General features: G+C 40.0%; 1 protein-coding gene across 7 annotated transcripts in view; it reads left to right on the top strand.

Moving 5' to 3' along the window:
* The window catches only part of LOC140718756 (SHC-transforming protein 1-like), a 223,930-nt gene that overhangs the window by 169,820 nt on the left and 41,741 nt on the right, over window positions 1-12,369 (top strand). For 6 of the 7 annotated variants that reach the window (XM_073032868.1, XM_073032869.1, XM_073032867.1 and 3 more), the window contains exons 7-10: window positions 1,232-1,283; window positions 1,787-1,916; window positions 2,644-2,821; window positions 3,877-3,949. In XM_073032868.1, the coding sequence (XP_072888969.1) occupies window positions 1,232-1,283; window positions 1,787-1,916; window positions 2,644-2,821; window positions 3,877-3,949 (433 nt within the window). The remainder of the gene's footprint in view (window positions 1-1,231; window positions 1,284-1,786; window positions 1,917-2,643; window positions 2,822-3,876; window positions 3,950-12,369) is intronic. The other variant, XM_073032865.1, reaches the window with a different exon arrangement.

The following is a 12,369-nucleotide window of genomic DNA, read 5'->3' as shown; positions in this document are numbered from 1 at the left end:
TGTTAAGTGACATAGCCCCCATGGTCTTGCCCTTGACTAACACAGATAGCAGTCTCCTGGTTATTTCACTTTGAAAGCAGACCTCTTAGCAGGTCGACTAGCAATCTGTATTCTGCAATGCTATTTGCAAAGCTGTGCATCCAGCTTCAAAATGATTCCTGCATGAAATTTACATTAAGAACTGGAGTCTAGTTCTTGTTTACAGTACAACAAAAAGATAAGCACAGAGTATTTGTTAGAAGTTCAACTTAATCACAAATCATTCTGACCTTTGGAAAGGCATGCAGCTGTGCAAGAAAGCTGTGTTTAGCAATACACCTCTTTGTGCCCTGGGAAATGAATACCCTTCACATGGGTCCATGAGCCTTCTACTTCTTCCCCTATGAATTCAAAGTTGTAAATGGCAATCATTTATAAATCATCAGACACAAATCATTGCTATTTGGTTTAATTTTATTTTATTTAAGGGTGCAATCATTACTCTGAAGCTTCCTGTGCTTGAATTAATTTTAGAAGGCATTGAGAATGTCCAGGCACAATGAACTAGAGAGGTTTGGTAAATGGTACAGTCCTGCTTTCCATACCACGGTTCTCCTTCTCTCTCATATACAGACTTTCTATATATTTCCCAATTTCGCAATACCTGAGAGAGATGAGCTGAATGCAGGGAGAAGAGGGATGGGAAATAGAGCTTGAATTCCTGAAAGACTGTCTGGTTAACCTGGAGTGAAGAGAATCTGGCTGTGCACCTGTTTCTGGGTATACACATATTACCTGCTGCCCACAATGAGAAGCTCTTTTTCTTTTCTCCCCCTGTATAAAATGTCCCTACCAAACTCTGCAACCACAAACTTTGTTGTTTGAAGCTCCACTCAAACTAAATTCTTTATCTTGTCTTATACTTGAGACCATCAATGACACTGATATCATCACACATTTGCTTTTCCTTCTATTGAGGTAAATTCACAATCACTCTCCACATCCTGAATCTGTGAGTACAGTACAGCCAACATCCCCGTACCATCTCTCACACTCACTTCTCCATTGAGTCATTGCTAGAACTCCCCTAGCTGCCTGTTGCTTGTAGAATGAACATGTTACAAGTGACAGATCTTTTTAATGATGTCAGTCTCTCTCGACTGTTTGACTAGTTTTCACATCAAGCTCATATATTGTACTGCAATTCTGACCTTTGTGCCACATGTTCTAAGTGTTGACTCTCATGTTTTAGGACACATGCAGTTACGTTGCTTATGTAGCCAAAGACCCGGTCAACCAAAGAGGTAACATTTTTTTGGATTTTCAGCAATTTTGCTTGCACTGCTTCCAACAATAAATGTAATTGCACTCATTGTGGCAACAATCTCTGTACTTGTCCTTGGAGTATAGGCTGTTAAATTGGCCAGTTTTCAAATGCAATGCTTGTTTCTTGTGCATATAAAAGAAGCACAATATCACTAAAAAGTTAGAACTGACAATTGTGTGATGCTATGACAGTGAACAGTTAGCTGCTTATAATGCAAGTAGAGCATGATAGACTAGGTCATTTTATGATCTTCATCTATCAAATATAGAAGTAAGTACTGTGAACAAATTAGTGTTTGTATTCCATATCAGGATCACTTCTGTATTATGCTTGTTTATATAAACAACATAGTAAAATAAAGCATACAATGCTTAGGTAATGTAAAATAAGTATCAGAATGTTTTAAGTTCTTTAAACTGGTTCAACAATCATTCCCTAGGCAATGAAAATTAATCTTGCCCTTCTTGCAATCTCTTTTAGCATGCCATATTTTGGAGTGTTTTGATGATTTGGCCCATTGTGTTATTAACAGCATAGGACAAGCATTTGAACTTCGTTTTAAACAATACTTGAAGAACCCACATCCAATTAGTAAATCTCATACTGAGAGGTGAGTGCTGTCCAGTCCCCATCACCACAGTCATACACACAAACCAAGTACCTACAAGTAGATATCATAGTAGGACCAGTAACCAATGTAGAGATGAATGTAACTCAAGGTTGCTGACATGCTGCTGTGGTGATTGTGACTGATTTTATGATCAATTATATACAGCTGTTCTTTCCGTGGTTTTCCATAGATATGGCCACATAGATAGGGAATGAGTGTTGCAGTTTCTCAATAAAAATAGGAGAAGTTTGAACTTGAGCAGGTTCTGTGATGACTATGAAATGAGAAGGAGAATTAAATTTTCACATCAAAGACCTTCCAACAGAACTGAGAAAGTGAGCATTCAAGTTAGTTATAGGGTGCAGAGAGGGTGGGTGAGCTTCTGTAGAAACCTGCTGGACATTTTACGTTTTTATTTCAGATTCACAGTTGTTGAATTTTTGCTTGTTGTTCCTTATTTCTAAAATAAATCCTCTGATTTCTAAGCAAATTGATTTAGTTTGTTTTTGGAACAACACACAGTGAGTCATGCACATTCTGTCAATCACTACACACTAATCAATAAATTTTCAGAACAATCATTAGAGCTGAGGATTTTAATCTTTTTAAAATATTAATCGCACTGAGCTTATGATGTTGTAACATTTCATGTTGGCCACATAAGATTCAGAAAGGTGAAGTAGTTTACAAATATATTCCTGAAGTCACTCTTGGTGATTCTATACAGCAGAACTGCAGGCTTTGCATTATGGAGTATGGAGGGTGACAGCCACAACTATGGACACAACAATGACATCCCAGGTAAAGCAGCCTCTCCTGCAGGACTGCAGAAAGCAGAAGTTAACAAAGATATGGTGATGCAGACTAATAGTAATCAAATGATTGAGGATGGAAACATTTCACAGGTTAGCATAAAATATATTATTTTTACTGATATTCCAATGTGACATTCTTGATGAAAGTTTACTGTATTGTAAGAAGGTAACAATTATGTTCGCAGATTCATGGGAAATTATTTTAAAGACTTCCATCCTGCATTTCTTTATTTGTAGATGAAGAGCCAATGTCCATGGTGGAAAGCATTGTTTACATTTACATTGAGTAAAACAATAACAAATGACGAGGAAGTCCTGGGATTTTTAAAGGATGGTTTTGGCAAATACCATGATTTCATTGATTACTTATTGTTTTGGGTTTTAATTTGCTGGACTTTGATCTGTCTCTCAGGGTGCAGAGTGTTGGGAGGAAGGGCCACCCTGTATAAAAGGAAAATTCTCACTGGTGTTACATCATGATATGTACTTAGACACCATGGAGGTGTCCTTCACATGACCAAGTGATCCCACTCATACCTTGTTGTTGAATTAAGTCGATATATATTACACTTGGTTGTTGATGGACTGACTCACCATGTGATTCATCTACCCAGGAGAGACCTGGCATTGCTCAAGACCTTGACTGAGCTGAGGATAGTTGAGTTTAGGAAACCAGAAGTGATTGAGTGGTCAGAACAATGCCTTTCCTTTGAAAAATTATTTTAAAAGTCTGTTTCCTATTGTTTGTCTTTAATTCATTTCTCCTCCACTGTTACCATTTCCCCCCAACCCTAGTCTCTCAGAGAAAGGGTAAAACCCTTTTTATAAACACTCACTCCTACACCCCAAGCTGGAGATCCTTAACCAATACCCAGTCTCCTGACCAACCCCACACAGCACCAGGGTACACTACTAGACGACTTTGATTTTTCTTTTATGCTCTGCAGTGTCATCTGTCATGGAGACCACTGCCTTGAGCTTCAGTTTTACATGGTGGTCCTGAGTGAAATACCCATTGGCACACTGATCGACAGTTGATCAGCCACCTCCCTGGACAGAAGGAATTTAGGGCAAGTCCTTGTATTTACTAGACTTCTGTTGAAATTGTTATCCATTATCTTGATGTTGAGTATTTTGCCTTCCAGAGTGCTAACTCATCACCAAACGCCATTTATGAAAATTATTCCAATCCACACACACCAACTTTCACTGGACTAGGTAGGTAATTAAATTCATGGAGTTGAATTCTATCAAAATTATATAATCATCTGTGGAGGGAAATGAACAGATGGCACTTTGTATCAAGATCCTTCATCTGGTCTGATCTGTCTTTGCATACCTTCCGAAGATCCATTTCTGAACCTTATGTCTCCCTTTCCTCTTTGCTGAGTGGTTGCTTTACTTGTTACCAGGCTTCTGCCTGTGACTTGCTGTTTTCCAAGTTGTTTCTTACCTTGGGGTTTCTTGGCTTCCACCTATCACACCTGCCTTGTTAATTGAGTCTCATTCATTTTCATCCTGAAATAACATGAATGTAGAGTGCCAAAAGTAAAGCAAAATGCAGTGATCAGTGCTAAGTCCTCTGTTGTTTTTCACGTAAATTAATAATTTGGATATGAATATACATAGTATGATTAGAAAGTTTGCTAGAAGACACAAAAATTGATTGATGAAGGCAGATCTATGGAAATTGCCTGCATGGATTTTAGTACTGTGTTGACAAGGTCATTTACGATAGGGTCATCCAGAACATTAGGGTGCGTGCGGTCCAGGTGACTTGGGTGTTTGGATTCAATTGATTTTTCCATAGAAGACAGAGGGTAGTAGTCAATGGGACTTATTCTGGGTGGAGGTCCCTCACTAGTGTTATTCTACAGGGATCTGTATTAAGACCTCTTCTGTTTGTGATGGATATGACCTATATTGATCACTATGAAACTACGGATAGGTGGATTGGTAGCATTGTGCATAGTGCAGGCGATTGTTAAAGGATGCAGTGACATATAGATCATATGGAGGTGAAATGGCAGATGGAGTTCAATCTGTCCAAGTTTGTGAGGTGCTATTGGAGGTCAGATCTAATGATTCAGTATACAGTTAATGGCAAGACATGTAACAGTGCTGACATGCAGAGGGATCTTGGGGTCCAAGTCTGTAGCTTCTTGAAAGTGACTGCACAATTTGAAAAAAAGCATGCAGCATGCTTACCTTTATTCATAAAGTCATTGAGTTCAAGAATCAGGAATTCATCTTGCACCTTTATGAAATTCTGGTTCCACTACATCTGGAGTACTGCATTAAGTTCTGGTTACTCCATTGTTGGAAGGATGTGGATACTTTGGAAGAGGTTCACAGGAAGTTTGACAGGATGCTGGCCAGACTAGAGGGCATATGCTATAAGAATCTGGACAAATTTGGGTTGTTTTCTCTGGAACAGCAGAGGCTGAAGAGAAACCTGATAGAAGTTTATATGGTTAGGAGAGGCATGCACAGTGTAGACAGATAATATCTTTTCCCAAGTTTTAAATGTCTAAAAACTTGAGGGCAAGCATTTAAGATGAGATGGGGTAAGTTCAAAGGAGACATGTGGAGCAAAGATTTTCCACAGGGTGGTTGATACCTAGAACGTACTGCCAGTTTCTGATGGAGATAAATATGATAGAGGCATTTAAGAAACTCTTAGACAGGTGCATGAGTGTGCAGATGATGATGGAGCTTTGTTTTTCAAGATTGTGCTGAGCTATGGTCTTTGTTGAGATTGTAACTCAGACAGTTGTTTTTTAAGTCTGTAGGGATGACGTTGAGGACAGAGAAGGGAGTTGGGTGTCAGATTAGGATTTAGGAACAGGAATGTGTCGGAGTTAGAGGTCATTTCAATTCTGAATTAATTCTACACACTTTCAAGGACTCAGCAACATATACTCTTAGTACTATTTATTATTATCTATTTTTTCTCAGCTCAAGCTAGTAAACTTGTGGACTATTCTAGTGGTGTTTAGTATTGTGGCTTTCTGAAGGTTTACACAGATATTGTGTGTAGCCCTAATTGTTTAATGCTATTATGTAGTGTTTTTGGGATGATACCAGTGGTAGATATTACTGTTGGGACAATGTATATCTTGTTCATGTTTCAAAATCTTTCAATTATCTCTTTTAATTCAACATATTTCTGGTGTTTTTCACTTACTTATTTCTGTTTTTCACTTATATATTTGGAATGGACATATCTATTAAGTAAGTTGTTCTTGCTTGTTTATCCTGTGATATTATAGCCAGATGGTTATTATGGATTATTCTGTCCCTACAAACAGATTGGTCATAATATAATTTGTAGTATTCTGACTTGAAAACTTTATTATTATTATTATTTGTATTTGTACAGATTGAATTATTTTGCAAATTTGTTGTTTGTCAGTCTTTGTGTGTAGTTTGTTCATTGATTCTATTGTATTTCTTTGTTCTATTCTGAATACCTACAAGAAAGTAAATATCAGGATCGTATATGGTAACATATACATATTTTGATAATAAATTTACTTGGAACTTTGAGATTAGGGTTTAGGGAAAAGTATGTGGAGAAGTTAGAGGTCCACTTTATATTTGAAGGTCGGCGATGTGGACACAATAATAAAGGATATCCGGAGGTTAAGTCTCTGCTCCACACTCAGTGAACCAAATATAGCACAGGTGCATCAGCTGTTTAGGCCTCTGCTCTGTGTTCAAAGGCCAGCGTGTGGACATGGGGCAAGATTCATCAGGAAACTCTGCCTTCATTACATGCTCAAAGGCCAGCAACATGGATGGATAATAAAGGATATTCCTGGATGTTAAGATGTCCCAATCCTTGAGATTGGATGTCTTTGTGAGCAGGAGGCACATGGAGACACTCCCAGAGTTCAAGCCTGGAATTAAGGGTCCCTTCATTGGCTAGACTAGAGATTGATAGCAAAGATTGGAGACCAAAGATTGATTGGAAGTCCAACAGTTGAAGCCCAATGGCCTGAAGCTGGAGGACTGTGCATGTGTGTGGGTAAAGGAGTTTGTTTTAGAAACATAGAAAACGTACAGCACAATACAGGCTCTTCAGCCCACAAAGTTGTGCCAAACATGTCCCTACCTTAGAAATTACTAGGCTTACCTATAGCCCTCTATTTTACTAAGCTCTATGTACCTATCCAAAAGTCTCTTAAAAGACCCTATCGTATCCGCCTCCACCACCATTGCCAGCAGCCCATTCCATGCACTCACCGCTCTCTGCGTAAAAAACTTACCCCGACATCTCCTCTGTACCTACGTCCAAGCACCTTAAACCTGTGTACTCTTGTGGCAACCATTTCAGCCCTGGGAAAAAGCCTCTGACTATCCACATGATCAATGCCTCTCATCATCTTATACACCCCTATCAGGTCACCTCTCATCCTCTGTCGCTCCAAGGAGAAAAGGCCGAGTTCACTCAACCTATTCTCATAAAGCATGCTCCCATGTTTTGTTGCTGTTGTTTTGATGTTTGTTCTGTTGAGCATTGTGGCTATGCTATGTTGGTGTCAGAATGTGTGGCATCATTTGTGGAATGTCCCGGTACATCCCCAAGTGTGTTGGTTGTTAACACAAACAACATATCTCACTCTATGTTTCAATGTATATGTGATAAATAAATCAGAATCTGGAAAATCCAGTGGCAGCCTTGCTACCAAGACACTAGATCTTGATAAGGAAATAAATCATTGGCCCCATGTTGAAGTTATGGTCTCAGTGCTGGAAATCTCCTGGCCCTGGCGGAGTGGAGACACCTTCAATGGCAGGACTGTAGCTGTGACTTGGCACATGGGAATTCCAATACAAGTAAGGAACTATAATGATCAAAATGGTCTAATGGTGTTGGGATTGAACCTTCACTGACTTCTAATAAAGTATTTTCTTTGTTCGTCCTTTCACCCTTCCAGAAAAGAAATTCACCCCCATTGCCCACCCTCCACTACTGTTCACTATGCCTAGTGTTGAACAGACACAACTCTACCCCTGCTCACTCAACTCCTCAACTTCATTCCATCATATCACTGAGATCAGATGGTCCACATTTTCCCTACTTACCCTGGATTTGTAGTGACCATTCCAAGGCATTCCATAGCAACCTGATTGTCTCAGTCCATTCCTCACACACATTCAAAGTGTATCAGAAATATTTCTAAGAGAGCAGAGATGAAAATGTTCCTATCCCATTGCTAGCTGCTGGCCCTGTGATGTCAGCAGCCTTTGCTCCCCTTGTAAACTGATCCAGGTTCTTGGATCATTGAGATTTCTACTGGGGGGGGGGGTGGTATGACCTGTACAAAAGTGACAGGTTTGTTAGAGCTGTTGTGGAGGGTTTAAGCTAATTTGGCAAGGGGGTTAGAACTGGAGTGAAGGGACTCAGGATAGGGAGGATGGTAAAAGAGCAAAGATAACACACTCTTATCAGGACTGTCAGGAAGGGCAAGCAAATAATTGGATAAAACTGCAGCCAGCAGGGTGAGTAACCATGCATTAAGGATACAAAATCAAAAAGAGTAGCAAATACAGTAGTCTAAGTGTTATATCTCAATGCACGGAGAATCAGAAATAAGGTGAATGATCTTGTTGCACAATTACAGATTGTCAGGTATGATGTTGTAGTCATCACTGAACCATGGCTGAAGGATAGTTGTAGTGGGGAGCTGAATGTCCTGGGTTACACATTGTATTGGAGGGATAGGAAGGTAGGCAGAGGGGCTGGCATGGCTCTGCTGGTAAAGAATGGCATCAAATTAGTAGAAAGATGTGACATAGGATCAAAAGATGTTGAATCCTTGTGGACTGAGTTAAGAAACTGCAAGGGTAAGGTCCCTGATGGCCATTATATACAGGCCTCCCAACAGTGGCTGGGATGTGAACCACAGATTACAAGAAGAAATGGAAAAGGCATGTCAAAAGGGCAATGTTATGATAGTTATGGGAGATTTCAAGATGCAGATTGATTGGGAAAATCAGATTGGTAGTGGATCTCAGGAGAGTGAGTTTGAACCACAGAACACTACACTACAGCACAGTACAGGCCCTTCAGCCCTACATGTTGTGCTGACCCATATAATCCTTTAAAAAAAAAGTACTAAACCCACAATACCCCATAACCCTCTATTTTTCTTTCATCCATGTGCCTGTCCAAGAGGCTCTTAAATACACCTAATCTTTTAGCCTCCACCACCATCTCTGGCAAGTCATTCCAGGCACTCATAACCCTGTTGAATGCCTACAAGATAGTTTTTTAGATCAGTTTGTTGTTGAGCCTTCTAGGGAATCAGCTATACTGGATCGAGTGTTATGTAATGAAATGGAGGAGATTGGGGAGTTTAAGGTAAAAGAACCCTTTGGAGACAGTAATCACAATGTAATTGAGTTCAACTTGAAATTTGATAGGGAGAAAATAAAGTCTTACTTTGCAGTATTTTGGTGGAGTAAATGAAATTACAGTGGTATGAGAGAGGATTTGGCTAGAGTAAATTGGAAGGAGGTGCTGGCAGGAATGTCTCTGGGAAAAATGAAAAAGGTGCAGGATAGATGTATTCCAAAATACTCAAATGGCAAAATAGTACAACCATGGCTGACAAGGGAAGTCAAAGCTAATGTAAAAGCAAAAGAGAGGGCATACAACAAAGCAAAATTTGACAGGAAGATAGAGGATTGGGAAGATTTTAAAAATCTACAGAGAGCAACTTAAAGAACCATTAGGAAGAAAAAGATGAAAACAAAAGCATGCTAACAAACAATACAGATAGCAAATACTTCAAGTACATAAAAAATAAAAGAGAAATGAGAGTGAATATAGGGAAATGAGGCGGGGAAATAATAATGGGAGACAAGGTATATGAACTAAATGAGTATTTTGCATCAGTCTTCACTGTCTACACTAGCAGTGTGGAAGGATGTGAGGGAAGAGAAGTGAGTGCAGTTACTATTACAAGAGAGAAGGTATTCAAAGAGCTGAAAGACCCAGGGGTACATAAGTCACCTGGACAAGATCAACTGCACCCTAGGGTTTTGAAAGAGATAGCAGTAGAGATTGTGGAGGCATTAGTAATGATAGGATCATAGAACCATAGAACATTACAGCACAGAAACAGGCCTTTTGGCCCTTCTTGACTGTGCCGAACCATTTTCTGCCTAGTCCCACTGACCTGCAGCTGAGCCATATCCCTCCAAACCCCTCTCATCCATATACCTCTCCAAGTTTTTCTTGAATGTCAAAAGTGAGCCCGCATTCACCACTTCATCTGGCAGCTCATTCCACACTCCAACCACTCTCTGCATGAAGAAGCCTCCCCCCCCCAATATTCCCTTTAAACTTTTCCCCCTTCACCCTTAACCCATGACCTCTGGTTTTTTTCTCCCCTAGCCTCAGTGGAAAAAGCCTGCTTGCATTCACTCTATCTATACCCATCATAACTTTATATACCTCTATCAAATTACCTTTCATTCACCTACGCTCTAGGGAATAAAGTCCTAACCTATTCAACCTTTCTCTGTAACTCAGTTTCTCAAGTCCCGGTAACATCCTTGTAAACCTTCTCTGTACTCTTTCAACCTTATTAATATCCTTCCTATAATTAGGTAACCAAAACTGCACACAATACTCCAAATTCAGTCTCACTGATGTCTTATACAACCTCACCATTACATTCCAACTCTTATACTCAATACTTTGATTTATAAAGGCCAATGTACCAAAAGCTCTCTTTACGACCCTATCCACCTGTGACACCACTTTTAGGGAATTATGCATCTGTACTCCCAGATCCCTCTGTTCTACTGCACTCCTCAGTGTCCTACCATTTATCTTGTATGTTCTACCTTGGTTTGACCTTCCAAAGTGCAATACCTCACACTTGTATGCATTAAACTCCATCTGCCATTTTTCAGCCCATTTCTCCAACTGGTCCAAATCCCTCTGCAAACTTTGAAAACCTTCCTCACTGTCCACTACACCTCCAATCTTTGTATCATCACAAACTTGCTGATCCAATTTGCCACATTATCATCCAGATCATTGATATAGATGACAAATAACAACAGACCCAGCACTGATCCCTGTGGCACACCACTAGCCACAGGCCTCCACTCAGAGTAGCAATCCTTCACTACCACTCTCTGGCTTCTTCCATTGAGCCAATGTCTAATGTCAATGTCAATTTGCACACGGGTGAATCTGTAGATGCTGGAAAAAATAAAAACGCAAAATGCTGGCAGAACTCAGCAGACCAGACAGCATCTACGGGAGGAGGTAGTGACGACGTTTTGGGCCGAAACCCTTCATCTGGAGTGAAGTAACATGGGATGGTGGATACTTCTTATCCCCTCTCCACCATCCCATGTTACTTCACTCCAGATGAAGGGTTTCGTCCCAAAACGTCGTCACTACCTCCTCCCGTAGATGCTGTCAGGCCTGCTGAGTTTAGCCAGCATTTTGTGCTTTTATCTAATCCAATTTATCACCTCTCCATGTATACCTAGCAACTGAATCTTCTTTACTAACCTCCCATGCGGGACCTTGTCAAAGGCCTTACTAAAGTCCATGTATACAACATCCACTGCCTTCCCTTCATCCACTTTCCTGGTAACTTCCTCGAAAAACTCTAATAGATTGGTTAAACATGACCTACCACGCACAAAGCCATGCTGACTTTTTCTATAAGTCCCTGTCTATCCAAATACTTTTAGATCCTATCTCTTAGTATTCCTTCCAATAATTTACCTACTAGAGATGTCAAACTTACCGGCCTATAATTTCCTGGCTTACTTTTTGAGCCTTTTTTAAACAACGGAGCTAAACAAGCTATCCTCCAATCCTCTGGCACCTGACCCGTGGATATCGCCATTTTAAATATTTCTGCTAGGGCCCCTGCAATTTCAACACTAGTCTCCTTCGAGGTCCAAGGGAATACCCTGTCAGGTCCTGGGGATTTATCTACTCTGATTTGCCTCAAGACAGCAAGCACCTCCTCCTCTTTAATCTCTATAAGTTCCATGACCTCCCTACTTGTTTGCCTTGTTTCCATAGACTCCATTCCAGTTTCCTTAGTAAATACAGATGCAAAAAACCAATTAAAATCTCTCCCATTTCTTTTGGTTCCATACATAGCCGACCATTCTGATCTCCAAGAAGACCAATTTTATCCCTTACTATCCTTTTGCTCTTAACATACCTGTAGAACCTCTTAGAATTATCCTTCACCCTTACTGCCAAAGCAACCTCATGTCTTCTTTTAGCTTTCCTGATTTCTTTCTTGAGTATTTTCTTACTCTTTTTATACGCCTCAAGCATCTTATTTCCTCCCTGTTGCCTATACATGTTATACATCTCTCTCTTCTTCTTTATCAGAGTTCCAATATCCCTTGAGAACCAAGGTTCCTTATTCATTTTGCCTTTAACTCTGACAGGAACATACAGACTCTGCACTCTCAAAATTTCTCCTTTGAATTTCTCCACTTACCAATCACATCCTTGCCAGAGAACAACCTGTCCCAATCTACGTTTTTTAGATCCTTTCTCATTTCTTCAAATTTGGCCTTTTTCCAGTTTAGTACTTCAATCCAAGGACCAGATCTATCTTTATCCATGAACAAGT

The sequence above is a fragment of the Hemitrygon akajei genome, chromosome 30 (assembly GCF_048418815.1).
Source record: "Hemitrygon akajei chromosome 30, sHemAka1.3, whole genome shotgun sequence".
Taxonomy (NCBI): Eukaryota; Metazoa; Chordata; class Chondrichthyes; order Myliobatiformes; family Dasyatidae; genus Hemitrygon; species Hemitrygon akajei.
This window is presented reverse-complemented; position numbering and strand designations above follow the sequence as displayed.